This window comes from Spea bombifrons, chromosome 6 (genome assembly GCF_027358695.1).
Source record: "Spea bombifrons isolate aSpeBom1 chromosome 6, aSpeBom1.2.pri, whole genome shotgun sequence".
Taxonomy (NCBI): Eukaryota; Metazoa; Chordata; class Amphibia; order Anura; family Pelobatidae; genus Spea; species Spea bombifrons.
Window position 1 is genome coordinate 32436650 of NC_071092.1, and position 18775 is coordinate 32455424.

The 18775-nt window shown below is 40.2% G+C and overlaps 2 protein-coding genes across 2 annotated transcripts; both read left to right on the forward strand.

The window, feature by feature from the left end:
- Nucleotides 1–1539: 1539 nt before the first annotated feature.
- Nucleotides 1540–5647, forward strand: LOC128500576 (peroxiredoxin-6-like). The gene is made up of 4 exons (XM_053469756.1): nucleotides 1540–2120; nucleotides 2877–3023; nucleotides 4541–4687; nucleotides 5277–5647. Exons 1-4 carry the CDS (start codon nucleotides 2028–2030, stop codon nucleotides 5406–5408), a joined length of 519 nt encoding a protein of 172 aa, XP_053325731.1. The 5' UTR covers nucleotides 1540–2027; the 3' UTR covers nucleotides 5409–5647.
- Nucleotides 5648–11047: 5400 nt separating this feature from the next.
- Nucleotides 11048–15306, forward strand: LOC128500211 (peroxiredoxin-6-like). The gene is made up of 5 exons (XM_053469288.1): nucleotides 11048–11422; nucleotides 13201–13357; nucleotides 13694–13840; nucleotides 14285–14431; nucleotides 14508–15306. The coding sequence occupies exons 1-5, from the start codon at nucleotides 11331–11333 to the stop codon at nucleotides 14637–14639; spliced, it is 675 nt and encodes a 224-aa protein (XP_053325263.1). The 5' UTR covers nucleotides 11048–11330; the 3' UTR covers nucleotides 14640–15306.
- The last annotated feature ends 3469 nt before the right edge of the window (nucleotides 15307–18775 follow it).

Genomic DNA, 18775 nt, shown 5'->3' on the forward strand with positions numbered 1-18775 from the left:
AATAACTGTATGAATAAGTGAAGATATACGTGGTAAAATGTATGTTTTTTAATGTTGCAAAGTAAATTTAGATTGATAAAGAAAATGGACCTGAAAGTCTCTCCCTTCTCCTCATCTTTAGAAAGACTGCTTGATTCAATCACAAAATAGCGTATTAGCTCAATTATAAGACAAGGTTTTTCAGAAAAAAAATCATCTGGAAAAAAACAACCTTGTCCTATAATCTAGGTCATCTTTTATTCAGACCTCAGATCTGCGGTACAGCTAAGCCTACGGCTTGTCACTCATGCTCTCTCTCACACTCTCATTCACTCTCTCATAGTCTAATTCACTTTCTATCATGCTCTCTCTCAACCTTCTCCGCTGACTGCTTCCATGCCACTGTCTACTTTCCCACAGCTCGGTTTCTTCTCTTGCTTCTTCTCGTTCTTCTGCCTTCTTTCTTCAACCGTTTCTGTTATCCAGGTACTTTTGCAAAAGGGCGGAGCCTTTGTGCACACCATCTCTCCCGATTGGAGGAATAGGGGAGAGGCCGTCCCCACGGTGCACACCGTGGCTCTACCCTTTTGCAGAAGTACTCCAAGAGGCCAGAATATTGCAGAGTGATTTGCAGAGAAAGAGAGGTGCAGAGGGTGGAGCCACAGCACACACCCCGGGGACAGCCTCTAATCCAATGGGGAGGGGCTGTGTGCGGAGGCTTCACCCTTTGAGGTAGTTCCTGGGTAACAAAGCAATACTGGGGAGAAGCTGACAAAGAAAGAAGAACAAGAAAAGTGAGAGAGTTTGAGAGAGAGTCAAAGGGAGGGACAGTGTGAGAGCAATTAAAGCATTTGAAATGTAAATTTGGAGATCTCTGCTTTAGTTTGTTTGTTTCATTGGGGGGTCCCTCCTTGTTTTTGGACATTCAAACAAATTAACAAAATTGCCATATTTAAGTAAAATGTATTTGTGTATTAATCCATACAAATTGGAATGCACAAGCCTGGTGATCACTGTGAAAATCAATCATAGTAATCACATGCAATAAAAGACTCTTCAGTTGAACACTGAGTTGTTAAAATCCTTTCTTACTGACACACTGTGGGTTAATAGCGTGAAAAGGCTGGTATGGTCGATGGCGTCCGGGATATGAAGGGTTAAAGTCCGTGGGCAGGACATGTGGAACATGGACAGGAGCGGCACATGAGGGAGGACAAAGGCACAAACAACAATCACACATATAAAGAAATCACAAGCACTGATTATTAAAACGGCACTTATTAACCCAGGGTTGTGACAGGTACAAAAAGTAAAAAACAGCCTGGTCCTTAAGGGGTTAAGCAAAAAGGTTTTAAAAGACAGCCCTTAAAAAACCCTATTTTTACTCCCCTCTTGCACACCCTTTAATTATATAAATGTGTGTATGAGTGAGTGGCAGATGATAAGTGTGCATTTGAGTGAGTGGCAAGAAATAGTGGTTTTGATTTCTTTCCAGTTGTCATGTCACATTCAGGCCTTTTCTTTTTTTTCTTTCATTAAGATCAGGGAGTCGTCTTATAATTGGGGTCGTCTAATAATCAACCAAAAATGGTAATCAACTTAACAACAAGACAAAGATAAGAAGGGAAGGAATAACTATACAGGTTTTGTGAAAAGTTAGTTAGATACCCTTCCCATTATATACAGAAAAGGGTTTATACATACAAATTGCTTATTTTAATATGTAAAAACACACTACAGTTTGCAAATAAGTATCTAAGTAGAAGAACTGGGGAAACATAACATATGCATATCACATATGCAAAATGTTGCATTTTGTGGTCAATTTACACCAGTTGTATTACTACATTATAAAAACAAAGTAACTTTTACAAACTAATTATAATTAATTACTTTCTCACCTCAATCACTAACGGTTACATTCTGCTGTAGTTCTTGATGTAAATCATTATAGTAAAAGTAGAAACAACATTATTTTTCCTAGTTGGGGTATCCTTTTCTCGCATCCTGGAGACTTTACGCCTATATGTACCACGGAACTTGCCCTAATGGTGAAGCTGATGCCGGAATTTGAAAAGAGGAACATAAAACCTGTTGCCATGTCTCTGGACACCACAGAGAATCACCTCAAATGGATCAAGGTTCAAACAATTTGTTTTAATAGCAGTTTTTATTTAATTGCCATAGTATATTGAGGTACATGTGTTAACACAGTGATCTTTTACAGACAGTACAAGTTCCAAAATATTTCACCAATATCTTGGCGCAAAGGATAATATATATGAAATATTCTTTTGACCCAAAGGTCCTTCATTAGTATAACTACATTTTGGAATTGTTTATAGGATTACATTTAAAACACTCTTACAGTGGGCTAGTGACCCACATAAACTTTTTACACTTTATGGTGGCCTCCTAGTCTTTTCCTTCAGTAATAGGCAAACTGTCTGTGCACTGAAGGATTACCTTTCCATACACTACATCTTTCTTTATATCATAGTTTATAATGATTGACCTATTCTATGTACTCAAAAGTTGCAGTAAGTAATTAATAATCAAGTGAAAAATCAAGACATTAAAGATGTAAGCAACATTTTATTTCAATGGCACTAGAAGCCCATGCAAGCCCAAGAGCATGGATCATGTTTTATTAAATAGTCAGCGATAACAGGACATTGTCAGTGTTTGCAAGCTTCCCATGTTATGTCATGGTTTTATCTGGGAATAAAACCACTGAATAAATACATGATGCTCTTTTTTCTGCTTACATTTAATCTTGTCCTTGTGGGTTTTTTCTCTACATGGATTCACTAGGTCTAGCTATTGCATAGTGAACTAGTCTATGTTAATGATGGCATTCATGGAAATTGACTTTTTGCTATTATTTTCTTTTGCAGGATATCAATGCATTTGGTGGTTATGATCCAGAAGCTCCATTGCCCTTCCCTATTATTGCGGATTCAGATCGGACTATTGCAGTACTTTTGGGCATGGTAAAGCCAGCAGCTATAAAAAAGACTGGGTTGCCAATCACAGCTCGTCATGTAAGTCCCTGTTCTATACCCAATAATTAGTTGTCCTAAGTAGAGCGACAGCTACTGCTGTGTATTAGGCTAAATAACCACAATCCTTCTGTCCCATCATACTTACAAGAAGATGTTAAACTAAATAACCCTTTGTAAAATAGATGATTGCTCACCGTTTGACCTAATTATTTATCCATGAACCAATTAAGTATTTGTTTAATCATAACAATTAAGGGAAAGTGTTAAGAAAAACTCTTTTGATCCCATTCACCTGGCAAGCTTAGAGACCTATTCAGCAAGAGCAATGTGGCCAAAGTTCATGCATGTTACTCAAATACGGAAATAATTCAAATTAGCTAAGACTGGATGAGTTGGTGTAGGTTTAAGCCCCTGCCTTTTTGAGTCTGGCTTTGAAGGATGAGTGAACCTAATCCATCCATTGGGAGCAGTCATAACGGAAAAAACTTTTGTCAGCAGAACTCAGTAGTGCAAATTTTGTTGAAGGGCAACTTTCAACATGTCTTCACTTATTTAGGATTTAAAATGGCTTGTGAAACGTGTTAATGCTTTTGAATTTTGTATAGCTATATTGTAAATCAGGTAAACATAAATTGGAAATATGCCAGTTATATGTTCATAAACTCTCTTGTATGCCTAGTGATAAATACATTTCAGAGGTCCTCAGAGATAGTCCAATACTACAAAAGGCTACATGTGGAGCAACAGACCTGAAGTCCAAGTTTAGACCTGGGGATCTTAGCATTGCAGGGGCTGCAGAGCAACCATTTTAACAACCTACCTACAAGTAATGAACTAACGCAAATCAGATGCACCTGTATGCTCATGAACCTTATGCTGGGATTAAATTGTAATATTTTGTAGGTTCCATTTAGATGTGTATTCAGATTTCTATGTGTATTCACTGTCTAGTCTACACTGTCTAGTGTAACCTCCCTAATCCCTTCATTTTCGCCATTGTTGCATGTGTGAGGAGATTTTTCTGGTGCAGATGTGTTACATGTTTTATGTTATTCCTTTCCTGTTTCCAGTATATGTAAATTACCCTGCCCCTGTTAAAGTGGCTATAAAAACTATGCCCAGTCCTAATAAAGTATGAGGACCACCTTTACTCAGAGACCCATGTAAAGCTAGGAGGACGGTGGCAGCGATGTCCAGAAACTCTAGACCTCCTCTTTCCCCTTTTACTTCCACCTTCAGAATAGACAGACCTGATGGCAGATCTTTAGAGGATGTGCAGCAGGTCTGTCACTGTAAAGGTTAGGCATCCATATTTTTCCTCATAAAAATGCTCCCTCTGTATCTCCAACTGTATCTCCAGATTGCCTGTGTGAATGAAGTTCTAACGTCACACATCCTTTACAAGCCCATTCCTTCAGCAAGACTACATGAGTAATTCAGAGAATTAGTTACTACTACAATTGATCTTAAGAATTCCCTTAAAATGCCCCAATAACATTATTAATTTGTATCCATATCACAGTACCGTGTTTATTGATGTACTTTTTATCCTGTAGTTATTTGTCGTTGGCCCTGACAAAAAACTCAAGCTGTCTTTTATTTATCCAACTACCACGGGAAGGAATTTCTCTGAGGTCCTACGGGCCATGGACTCTCTCCAAATCACAGACAAGTATGGTGTGTCAACGGAGGCAAACTGGCAGGTAACAAGACAGATCAGATTGTCTGTCCATCACATTATGACTGCGTTAAAATGCATTTCATTGACCAATATAATTCCACATATCAAGATAAAAGGTTACAGTTACAATGTTAGGGGTGTGTGCTGCCATATAACATAGTAATTCATAAATGAAATGCCTCAAGGTTTTCTAGCTCTCTGGTTCACACGAAACTTATGCTGACACTTAGGAAATGCAACCATTCATTTTGAGTGAGCTATGTGTACTTAAGCTACTTAAAATCTATCATATGTGTTTAATATATATTTAATAACATACAAAAATTAACTATTAAGAAAAATATATGATTGCACCTGATTACGAATGTGAAACGGCAGAAATGTTTTTTTCTGTGAGAAGTGAGAGAACGCGAGAGGTTGAAAGGAGGAGAGGAAAGAGAAATAATGTTAAAAGAATCACAGTGACAAGTTATAATGAAACCAAATGGTTACTGAGTAATGTTACTCCTGGTAAAGCATTACTTCAATAATATTTGCCAAAAATATGCAACATCTTCTACAAGCAAGGGATTGTTTTTCACTATCATATCATATTGTATCTTTATTCCCAGCCTGGGGACAGAATTGTGGTCCCTAAAGGCTTCCCTCCAGAAAAGGCTGACAAATTGTTCGTCAACAAAGTGGAAATTGAACCCCTTCCATCTGGAAAGCCATATCTGCAGTTTGCAGAGCTCAAAAAGTGAAATATGGGAATATGAACGGAAGTAGCAGAAAGTTACCCTACTCATCTTGCTTTGTTAGGCGGATGAGTATTCATTACAAAGTAACATAAACTATGATATGGAATGAAAATATGTGCCAATCAAATGACTTTCTATGTATGTTAATCATACTCTACAATGTATTAGGTAAAATAATAAAACATATACTAATCAATAATTAAAAAAATAATTTTTCTTTAATTGAAAAATGTAAGAAATCGTTAAAATATCTGGTAATAAAAATATGTTAAATAAAAATAACTTGCTTATTCGCTCAGCATGTCTGGAGCTCCTTTTATATAAACAGGGTACAGGTATACATTTTCATATTCACATTATGATATTTTAATATTCCCGAGTGTAAAAATGTTTAAATATATAGGCCTAGTATGAATGCTATAAGATGTGTCTCCTGATTTGGAATGGTCAGTGAGATATGACAAAAAGAATAAATATGGTAGATACATAATAGATTTTGCATTGCCTTTAGAGCTGAATAGCAAATGCACCTAAGAAGTTCCATAAAAGGATACGTTTATGTCATAATTCCAATTAAACTTTAAATGACTTTGTGTCTTCAGCACCTGCATCAATGCAAGACTGCTATGTTTTAATAGGACATTGTGAAAATAGGACAATATTTGCTACTTCCTTCCTTTCTCTCTTCCCTGTCCTGTTTTACTCACACATTTTGCAATTTCTATCAGTTGGCTCTAGTCCAGAATTTCATTTTACAGCTGGGGTTTTCTTCGTACGTTTCAGAAACTTCACTTACAATTGTACATTGTCCATTGTTTCATTATCTCCTCTAATATTCCAAAGTCTTTCAAGTGTGTCATTATGTATACTGGGTGCCACAACCAGTTATGAGTTATTAGGGGGCAATCACATTTTCACATTGGTGATATAGGTTTGATTAACTATCTGCGTGACAAAAAAAGTAAAAACAGAAGAAATCAGGAAGGGGCAAATAAATTTTTTCCAGCACTGTAGGTGACTGTACAGCTTATGTGATGCCATCTCCGACATTCCACATCATCTCTGAAGCTCTCGACAACTCAACTGATGACTGCCCCTTTAAGATGTACTAAATGTTAGTCTTGTGATCTGGGAATAAATGCATAATAACCAGAAATAACGTAATACCTATGCAGTGTTTCATGAGATGACTGTAACTGCTCCATCTGTGGGAATAAGTTCAGCTAGTTTGTAACAAGTAAATATTAGCATCCTCAATAAATACACTCAACACAATGTATTTGTCCCAGACAGTAAACTGACACAAATAGGCCACAGGTAAAAGGTATAAAAAAATAAGACAAAATAATGTAAAACGTATGGAAGCTTTCAACGTGAGAAAGGGGTTAACAGAAATAATTATGCCCCACATGCATCCAAGAGCAAGTGAAACCTTACCACAATTAGCTTTACTAAATGCAAATGAACGTGGAGCAAAGCTTTCCCTGTGTCTCTTGTTTTTGAGTTTAGTTGCCACTGTGCATTATAAAATTGTACATGATTAACATGTACAATATAGAAACTTGTGTACCGACCACAGCATCGAGTAGGAGAGAATAAAGTTAGAAATACGTCAAAATTTTAAAGTTTACAATTTACAAAGTTAACCCTTATCCCCCCACTACTTTCATTCATAGCATTAAACATATGTGACTTACATCATCAATAGACAGTGACAGGGCATTAGAAGAAGCAGTTTCAACATAGCTTCCTAAGTCACATATGATGTCATATCCTGATGTCTTCAGTCATCTTGTCAAACAATGGAGAAATGCAAGCAAGATTTGCTCCACCACAGGCATAATTCTCTAAACTGTCTTTCACCAGGGACAGTTTTTTGTATATACCCAATGTAGGACCATGGGAACAAATGGAAAGAATCCAGGAGATGCGTGGCCGCAAAGATCATCCTTTTGCAGAATAAAGGTCAAAACTTTATTTGAAGGTGTGACGACCTTTTTTACTAATCACTGGTCACCTTGAACACGTGAACTACACAAAGGTCAGTCTTCGTGCCATGTGAGGCTGAAAAAAATGCATATGCACACTCCGAAATGACTGTGCACTCTTATTTCTAACTCCACTAATTTCCACTTGGACAGAGGAGTGCAATATCATTACAGCCTGCACTGGCTACAGTGGCTGGAAAAGGTGAGCCAAAGTATGTGAAAGCTCCAAAGTATGCCAATGCCCCTGTGCAAAGAATACTACAAATGCTTCAACTCCATAAAAAAATATAACAGATAAAAAGTCTTACAGGTAAGAATGGATCACAGTCAAAGGTAGGGAGGGTTTTGCCAGACGCGACCGGAGTGATGGTGGAGCTAAACTGGCGTTATATGCCACCATCTCCAACTTGCTGCGTCATCCCTGAAAATGTCAAGCTCAGGGGTGGATCATGGTCAGGTGCATTTTCATACTCAGCATGAATATTGCATTTCCCTTCTCCAAACATATTTTTTATTCACATGGAGGCAGTTAGAGCACAATTCAGTCTGAGATTGGAAAGCTCCAGACAGAATCATACCCAGGAATCATATTTAGGGGGGCAGAAAGGGAACTACAAACAAAGCCATCATGCAAATCAAGGGGCCATCATGCAAATCAAGTTTTTGTTCTGCCAAAACAGTATTAAAGTTAGCTAACTGAATGTCCATACATAACTAACTATTCTTCAGATAAGGCAGTATAGAATACATCTTTATAATTGTCATTGAATGTGCTTCTGCCCTTGCATTGCTACACTGATTTAGAAAGACACATAAAGGCATAATGCATATACATGCATACACATATACAAACATATGCTTAATAGGCACATCCATGTGTATTCATACAGAGATTCTCCCATATAACTACATACACACAATGACTCGCAATGGCGTTAACACAGATCCCAGCTCCTACTTGCAGAGTATCTCTCTTCCTGTAGCTTCCTGGCTGGGGGATCTTGACACTGTAACTCTGCTCCCTGCTTTTTCCTTACAAGCCATACAGCTTCCACTACTGATGTAATAGGTGACTACAGAAAGCTTCTTAATGTAGCCTTCATCACATGACAGGAAGCGAGAAACTTACTCTGCTATCACTGATCATAACCCCAGAATAGAGTCTGTCTGATTCTGCAACTACCCTAGCTGCCCCTTGCATCTAGGAGCCCAGGGCAAAAAGGTGCCCCATTGTAAATCAGCCCCTGGTGAGGCACTAGACAATTCAACTGTTTGCTTTACGGTCCATAACAAAATTACACCCTGATGACTGCCCCTTTAAAACATACAAAGTGTTGTGATCTGGGAATAAATGCATAATAATCAGAAATAACGTAATACCTATGCAGTGTTTCATGAGATGACTGTAACTGCTCCATCTGTGGGAATACGTTCGACTAGTTTGTAACAAGTAAATATTAGCATCCTCAATAAATACACTCAACACAATGTATTTTTCCCAGGGAGTAAACTGACACAAATAGGCCACAGGTAAAAGGTCTCAATAAAGAAGACAAAATAATGTAAAACGTATGGAAGCTTTCAACATGAGAAAGGGGTTCACAGAAATAATTATGCCCCACATGCATCCAAGAGCGAGTCAAACCATACCACAGTTAACTTTACTAAATGCGGATGAACGTGGAGCAAAACATTCCCCGAGTCTCTTGTTTTTGAGTTTATAAAATTGTATGTGATTGACATGTACAATATAGGAACTTGTGTGCCGACCTCAGCATCACGTAGGAGTGAATGAAGTTAGAAATACGTCAAAATGTTTAAAAACCCTTATTAACTTGTTGAGAACAAAAACTTGAAGGAAAAGTTTACTGCCTCTAAAGGCCCACTAAAGAAGAACGCATATTAAAGCAACCTGTGAGCACTTTTAAGCGGGACCCTTTTAACATTTTGTTATGTGATGCGCTCATGTCATGTCCTGCGGCATATATTGGCGCTATATAAATTACATAACAACAATAATAATAACTACACGCCAAGTTTTCTTATTTTTAACGAGTAACATTGTATTGCAGTATTTTACCTGTTTACAACATTTCCCCTACTTTCCCACACTCATATATGAAATTAAGTAAAACGGGCAGCCATCTCCATAGAAAACGCTGGCAGTAGAATGGGTTTTATTGAAGAGCTCGGTGACACTTGGCACGTGGCACTGTCATAGTATGCCACAAGTCTGTTTATGAATGTTCTGCCCTGATAGATATGCCTGGGTCCGTTGTTAGTGCTATTATTGTGAATTGGATGTATCTAGGAGTAACAACAGCTCAGCCACGAAGTGGTAGACCACGAACACTCACAGAGTGGGACCACTGAGTGCTGAAGCAGGTAGTGAGTAACAATTGCCTGTCCTCCGTAACATCACTCACTACAGAGCTTCATACTGACTTTGCAACATCAGCACAAGGACCATGTGTCAGGAGCTCCATGAAATGGCTTTCCATGGCCAAGCAGCAGCACACAAGCCAAAGATCAGTATGTAGAAAGCCAAGAGTTGGGTCAATGTGGAAAATGTGTTCTCTGGAGAATGGAAGTCTGATGAATCTGGGTTTGGCGGATGCCAGGATAATGCTCCATGTCACGGATATAGGTCTGCAAATACATTTGCATTGTGGTTTCCTTTATTATTTTAAATATAGCGTTTTCCCCAGTTTCCCCATTCTTCCTGCTCTTTCGCCTGACCAGGTTCCAGCCAGAACTGTTCCTGGAACTGTTTGGCGGCTGGGCCTCACGGGAATACTCACTGAACTTTGAGTATGGTCGCTAGGACTGACTGGTGCCCTTTCCAAGTGCCCTTTTGAGGATATGTTGGACTCACGATGGGGCACAGGTTGGGGTGGCTCTGGAGATGTAGCTCATTCAGGAACCATGAGTACTCTGGTCTAACTACTGTTTGGACTGCTCCTGGGCAACTTTCCGTTCCTCAGAGACCCGGGATCTAGGATCAGGGTGCTTTTTGAACTGACACCCTGAGACTCTGAGCTATCCATCCATATCCCAGGATTGCAGCCTCTCCTCCAGGAACACCTTAAAATCAGTGACTTGCACAGTGGTGTGCGGATATTGCTGGCTATAGTGACCAGGCTGCCTGGGCAAGGCATTGTTTGCTATTAGGATCAGCTTCTTATCAAGATTATTATGTGTGTAAAAGTCGGAGTGTTTTCAATAATACTCTGGGGGGGTAGGAACCTGGAACCATGTAGTAAATTTTCGTAAGGGGCCAGTGTTGTGTTGGCCCTTCATAATGAATAGAAATTCGCTGAGAGCACAATCCTCGGCCGTCCCTCCCTGTGGTGTTTAACCCGCTGTCAGAGTTAGAGATGCGGAAGAGCTCTCTGCGGTGTCACCTCGGAGATACTGTGGGCTATCACCGTCTGCACACTCGGCGCTATTTCCGGGTGCAGGGCTCGTGTGGTCCAACGGCGCGTAGCCCAGAGTGGCCACTATCTCCGGGGGTCAATGAGAGGGGCCGGTAGTCTGATTGTGCCGCAGGTTGCCATGCATTGAGCAGTAGGTAGCCGCGCACTGGGGTATCGGCGGCTAAATGACAGCAAGCATAGTGAATGAAGCGATCCGCTGTAAAATGTAGGGATGTCGGAGCGTGAATCATACGGCATGATTGTGCGGATTTTGCCAATGACGCATTTTTACTCTGTGCCCTTTAATACCACAGTCTTGATAGCTCGTCACGGAAGAAAACACTGGCGTGACGGACGTGAAATTCGCTTACTCAATCCGATCACTCCCAGGCAGCAGCCAGCCAGCAGCAGGCCACGCCCACTTCTAGCAATACGTTTTATTATCTATGCCCCGCCCTTTTATCGTCTCCCTTTAACTTGATCTGCAGGCTCTCACTCCACAGCCCCGCTCCGCCGCCGCCATGCCCGGGATTCTGCTCGGTGAGGTGTTCCCGAACTTCGAGGCCGATACCACGATCGGCAAAATCAACTTCCACGACTTCCTGGGTGACTCGTGAGTATATAGCGGGGGAGCCTGTCACTTATCGCTGCGTGGCCTGTCGCGCTAGGTCGTGATCGCCTGCTCGTGTCATTATCAACCCTTTACAGCTTTCCATTTATTTATTTTAAAAAACATTTAAACAAGAATCGCATATTAACTATTACTGTGCCAAAGTGGTGTGCAGCAGCCATGTTGCTTTGACATTTGTAATTGGTCCTTGACCTCCACCTCCTCCTCCTTCAGTCAGTGCAGTCCTGACAAGTCTCATTACTGAATGCTGTCTTATTATTTCTAGTCATTAATTCTATCACCAGCTCTGGCGTTGTGTAAAAATAATTAAGATTTTTATTTTAACAGATCTTGTGTTTTTAAACTTTTTTTTTCTTTTTTTTCCCCAAGGGGAAATCCCATCATTTTTGTTATGGATGTCATTAGGCGGTGGCTGCCAGCCTTAAAGTACCAGGGCAGCTCTTGTTTTTGCATTTATATATATTTTATTATTTTTTTGCATAGTGTTTTCTAGATCCCTGACTCATACTGTTGTTGTGTAAACAATAGAATGGCTCAGTCCTAATTCCAGGATGGACGTTGTGCCTAATGAAAGTTTATTATATAGTATAATATAGTATATAGTATTGCCATAAAGAATCAGCTCAGTGTGATGTTTGAGCAGGGAAGGGCACATGCCAAACAACAATGGCCGCCTCCAGGTCTGCCGCTAAAGGGTGTTTTATTGGCACGGAATAAGAAATACTAATCTGTTACTCTATACAGCCCTGTATTCTGTGCCCAGAGATACCTCTTTCAAGATTTCAAGTAATTCTTAGAAATCTCTCACAATGAAGGCCACGTGTGCTGCGTTTCCTTAGTGTAGTTTTTTTTTTCTCTCCAACCTAACGTCTCGATAGTAACGTTCGAATACGTATTGCTGCAGGATAGGACTGTGGAAATTGCGTAAGCAATTGGTTTCATGTGGGGGGAAACCATCGGCGGATATATACGGGACTCCATGTGTGGTGTAAACGTAAAGGAGAGCTGTATGAGCTCCAGCTTTCAGCCTCACTACATTTCTTATTTTCTGTTACTGGCATCGCAATTTATGCAGCACTTATAGTAAATGCCTTCGCAGTGTCCTGCTCAGAAGCTTACAGTCCATAGGAATCACTTTATTAACCCTTTAGGAACCTAGATTTTGATAGCCCATCTACATTCTTAGTCTGCCAGTTGTAGGTTTTTCGTACCCTGAATGGATTTACTGTAAGAAGCGCCGTGTAAATTCATCGCTGTATATAAATAAAAGGTAATCGTGCTAATAGTGATGTTATATATACAATATTATCCCTTAACGCCAACCACATGATTAGGGTTTGCGCAGACCATTATGACGGCTCCTCTATTTGCAAAACGGCTAACATGTTTCCAGGTTAAATGGTCACATATTAACTAGTAGTTTCTGGGTCAGGGCTCCACTGGAACAGATGACCAGCAATTTAGAGAAAGGGTTTTATATTGTGGTCTGTGCCTGGTTGTATTGGCTAGAATACAAGATTCACTTATATTTATTTTATCATAAAACTGTGTACCCTTTAATTGTATTTTTATTTTGAAAGTGTTGTAGAAGTATATTTAGCATAATGCAATAACTTTCATAATTAGAGCGTGTTCTCAATTGGAAACCTTGATCTCAATATTTTATATGGCCCGTACCATATGTATGTTTTATTTATAGTATAAGAATTATTTTTCCTCAAGAAAAGTATAGCTTAATGTCACGTTATTTTTGTTTGAAGGTGGGGTGTCCTTTTCTCTCATCCACGAGATTATACCCCTGTCTGTACCACAGAACTGGGACGTGCAGTAAAAATGGCACCGGAGTTCAAGAAACGCAATGTGCGAATGATTGCATTGTCCATAGACTCTGTGCCAGACCATCTTGGCTGGAGCAAGGTGAATACCTGGGGTAGGATTCTGTATGTAGATTCCCATATACACGTTTTGTCTTTTTACACTGGCCACATCTCTAACAATGAAGAATGCAAAATCAAACCCATAGCAGGGCCGCATATATCCCAATGTCAATGTCCAAAGACGGCTATGAAACCCTGTGCTAGGCTGGGAAAGCTTGGAGAAGAATATTGAGTCGGATACATAACCGTGCCTGGTGAACTATATAACTGAGAAAAGGGGGGTTTGAAGGTTAAGGAATGAAGATATTGGGGATGGATCAAAATAGATGTTAACATTGGCTACTATATGTCAAGAAACCTTTCATCTTTCCCGTAGGACATAAATTCTTATAATTGCGACGAACCCACGGAGACTCTGCCGTTTCCTATTATTGCGGATCCCAAACGGGATCTGGCTGTGAAGTTGGGTATGCTGGATCCAGATGAGAAGGACAATGAAGGGATGCCGGTAACTGCCCGGTGTGTAAGTATCAGGACAGCATAGATAACTATGCCTGCAATTACTATTATTTGTTTGTTATAGATGTTTTCTTTGTCAGATGATTTTTATACACTTTTTATTGCTGACAGTCACGCAGTTCAAAATATAATTTACAACGCTACTAAACTTGCTTTAACAGAGCCGTCAAGGCCAAAGCAATCTTGTGACTGAACGCCTTTTAGTATAAATGTTTTACATCACGAATCGGGTTCAAGTACCTGTGTTTGATTTCAAAAACAAGCATGTCCACAATTCGACTTAAAAGAATTCTGAATGTCTGTTGGCAGCGTTATATAGGTTAACATTGCTTTTTTAATATAGTGCTGAACTATATGCTGGGTGTGTGTATAATTAATGCCCTTTATTACGTTAATTTCTTATTTTGCGTAACTGGCTTTTTAAAAAGGACTTTCATTATTGCTATAGGTATTTATAATTGGGCCTGATAAGAAAATGAAGCTCTCTATCCTGTACCCAGCCACCACTGGAAGGAATTTTGATGAAATCTTAAGGGTTGTGGATTCCCTTCAGTTGACGGCAACACACAACGTTGCAACTCCCGTGGACTGGAAGGTAATGGCAGACTTTTTTTCCCCCCTAAAGTTATTTTGATACTGCTTTTGCCTAAAACTATCACTTTGTTCTCTAGCCTGGTGACAGAGTTATGGTGCCACCAAATGTCCCTGAGGCAGAAGCTAGTAAATTGTTCGCTTGTGGAGTGTTCACCAAAGAACTGCCTTCTGGCAAGAAGTACTTGAGATATACTGCACAACCAAAATAAGAAGTTCCACGCCGATTCTTCCAACTGGTATGGGTAAAGAGGGATAAAAAATTTGGCTGATCTTTACACGTGAATTAGTCCAATTAAATCTAAACTTAATTGCCCTGATCTGTAGGAAAAGTTGAAGCAACAGAGCGTAGACGCAATACACTTTCTCACTTTGTCTGCTTAATTTCTCCATACATTTAAGATGGGGCGTTTTTTTGTTTTTTTTTATGTTTATTTCTGTACTGTTACATTTTGCTATATTTTTGGTAAAAGGGTTAAAGCACTTAATGTTTTGGGCTGAAATCATATGTAATCCTCTGGTCCTTAGAACTTCAGTTATGTGTGTTGGAACAGTGTGCGTACAGTTGAACAAATAATTTTAACGTGATCTCTGTATAAACACCGATATATCAGTCACATGTCATCTTGTGTGTTACTACAAAAATAGTAAAGTTCTAACCCTCAGAACATGTTCTCCTCAGAGTGCCTTTCTGACCAAAGCCTATGCACAGTTAATCCAATATTGTGTTTTTGCCAAAGATTATCATGCATTGGTAATAGGGTGCTAAACTTTAGACTAAAGCGTATGAATGGTATATTCAATTTGTTTCTTGCATTTCAATGGTCTCTCTGATGTTGAGATTTTTTGTTGAATAAATCATTTGTTGCAATTGAACAACAGTGTTGTGCTTATATTTGGCTGCATTTCCATCTCGTTGGTCTTCAGTAGTGTTTATTCTACTAGGTTAACTGCACTCTTATTATGCATACTCCATTTAGGAGCTTGTAATTGAACACCGTCCATAAGTAAAGTAGAAGAATGAATGTGGCAGCTGCAGTTCAGTGATAGAAAATGAAAAACAATACAATTGAAACTTGAACCACATTTTGTGGGAAATATACTTAATGTACACAATCCAGTCTTATTCAAAACATATTGTGTGAAAGTGAAATGGTAAGATACTACCACTCTATTTTGAATGGACTTTCAGGCGCTCACATGGAAGGTGTCGTTAAGGACTGGAGCCTGGGTGTTGTTTGATAAGGATGCTTTGTGGTAGAGCCCTGCGCGGGACTGCTTTTTTAATCCCGCTCCCGATGATTTTTTTGTCCAATCCCGCCCGCTCCCGCTGATTTTTTTTTTTTTTTTTTTTGTCCAATCCCGCCCGCTCCCGCAACCTACATGTCCTATCCCGCCAGCTCAAACTAGGTTTTAATACCTAAAAAAAAGTTTTACTAGTAAATATTAATTGATAAGGAAACTATGTTTTCGTATTTAATAAAAAGTATAATTGAGAAAAATTTATTTATTGTTTTTATTTTTCTTATTTGCCAACCTGCCCCCCAGTTATGCATATCTGACCCCAGGCTTGCCACTCTGCCCCCCAGATATGCCTTATATTTCCCCATCTGCCACTTTCTACTCCAGATATGCCTTATATCCCCCTATATGCCACTCTGCCCCCTAGATTTGCCTTATACCCCCAGATATGCCACTGTGCCCATGATATGCCATGTACCCCCTGATATGCCACTCCAACACCTGATACGCCACTGTGCCCCCAGTTATGCCTTATAGACACTTATATGCCACTCCAACCCCTAATATGCCACTGTGCCCCCAGTTATGCCTTATATCTCCACATATGCCACTGTGCTGTCCCCCCTGGAGAGCCCTATAGCCCACTGGTGTGCCTTATAGACCCTTATATGCCACTGTGCCCAGGATATGCCACATACCCCCTGATATGCCACTGTGCCCCCAGTTATGCCTTATAGACACTTATATGCCACTGTGCCCATGATATGCCACTCCAACCATTGATATGACACTATGCCCCCAGTTATGCATATATCTCCAGATAACCCACTGTGCCCCCAATATGCCACTATGCCCCCTGGTGTGCCACTCTCCCCCATCATAGAAGCCCCAGCAGAAGTCTGGGCAGAACAAGAAAGTGACGCTGGGAGGGAGCAGCGAGAAGGCATGCCTTGCGGGACTGCGCGGGATTAGCGGGACCCGCAGGTACGCGGGACCCGCCTCCCAATGCAGTCCTCTACTTTGTGGCTTGCTGAGCCAGGGACAGGTCACTTTCTAAGGTTGATCCTCGGCTTGCTCAACGGCTACTTTATCATCAACATTCCTGAGGGGGACTAATCCTCAGCCCTCATTCTCCTGGTCCAAAGACTTTTTTGTTTTATCCCTTTCCAAATGTGTCCCCTGACACACACACTCGTGTCGATACTATTGCAATACCACTGTTAGTACCTGTCTTTGTTGCTCAAAAATGTGGACTAGGTGATAGGACCACAGTAGATATCAAGTCCTCAATCGTCTGGGCCTGTACTCCCAATAGGAGGGTTATACAGCCCCTTCCTTCTTTCCTTAGCCAAGACCATGGGAGTGCTGGGTCTTCTAGGTACTCCCTCAAGGAGGGGCACTACTGACAAGAGGGTGATGGCAGCAAGAAGGCACCGGCCACTACTCAAGACAAACACGTCTTCAAAAAACTAATTTTTACGCTTAGAGAAAGCCTCAAGACGTTACCAAAAGGGGGGAAAAAACATGAATAGGGCATGAGATGAGTCCAACCAATAACAGGACCTATGGTAAGTCTTCACTCAGGGCAGGCCACTTAAACAAAATTCTCAGTACCAATAAAATTGTAAGTAGAACTAGTGCTACTGCTGTGAGAAACCACTAGAGGGCGAAACTTTTACAAAGAATGGAAAGATTCCAAATGCAGCATTTATCATTTATAGATTTGGGTCTGAGTTGTGGTACCTTGGCATTGTTTTTTAGGGAAGTAATAAAATATTTAATGATCTTGCATCATTTTAACTAAAATTAAACCACTACTAGAAGTCCACCTGACCTTTTTTCCGTGTACTAGATGTCCAGGCCTGCATTGAGGCATTCAGCAGTACCTTTTTCCCCTCTTTTCATTTGCCCTCTTTTTCCACTCTCAGAGCTACTTGTCTCGCAGAGTGTGTTTGTGACAGAATGATCTGTCATACAGGGCCCCAAGGTACTTAGAGATCGCTCCAGCCTGGCTGTCAAACAAAGATAGCACGGGCAGGAACTCCATTGTTTAATTAATCCCATCAATAGGATTGCTGCCTGGGGATTAAAAATTGGGTTGTATACATGTATCTGTTAATTTATGTTAATGCGGTTCTGTGGATATATCAGTCTATGTTTTACGTCAATAAACTGTTCATTCCTGCTGTACTCAGTTCAAGGTAGTTGTGTCTACTTATTGGGTACACATAGCAGGGTTCCAAGGTGTGCATGCTGACTGGTGCTGGAAGTGATTCCGGGGACAACAGGAGGATACATCTGGGTGATCTCTGGGAGTTACTACAGCTCTCTTGGTGAACCCGTTACAGTGTTCAACTGAACTCTGAAGCTGCAGCTTCTCCCAAAGACAAGTTACTTTTCCTATGGGTAAAAATGCATATTACAGTGCTTACAAATCTTACTATTACCATATTGGCTCGGATATAGGCCGCCCCCTTATATAGGCCCCACCCTAAAAGTTTGGTGCTTTTTTTAAAGAAAGTCCCGGGCGTCGGGCGCTAGACCCCGAATATAGGCCGCACCCCCACTTTAAAGACTTAAAGTGGGGGGGAAAGTGCGGCCTATATTCGGGCCAATACGGTATATGCATTCTTTTTGTTGAGGATTTGTGGAATTGTAAACTGTCCCTTTAAGCTTTTTGCCTGTTGACTTTTTGTTTCTACATTTACACTTGTGGGCCACTTGTCGGTTTTACACCTCAGTAAGGAAGAATACTGCTAAAATAGTATTTATTATTGTAGCATGTGCACAAGCTGATGATATTTGTACAACAATTTTAAGTAGTAAGCTTTGGTTTGGGTGCAGTGGATTCTGAAAGCAATAATTTAAGGACCACCAACAGTCCTGGATTTTTATGTACCACCTCAAACAGTGTAATCCCCAAAATAAGGTTCTAAAAAGGAAACGTACGTCATATGTAGGTGGCGAGATTAAGATATGTGACATAAGGTATCTGGACATTAGCTAAATCTCATTAAGAGCTACGCACATTTGAAACAACTACTTTTATTAATTAAGCGTGATGTAAATGTTTGTGTATTTCTCTGTAAATACACACATTTTACTC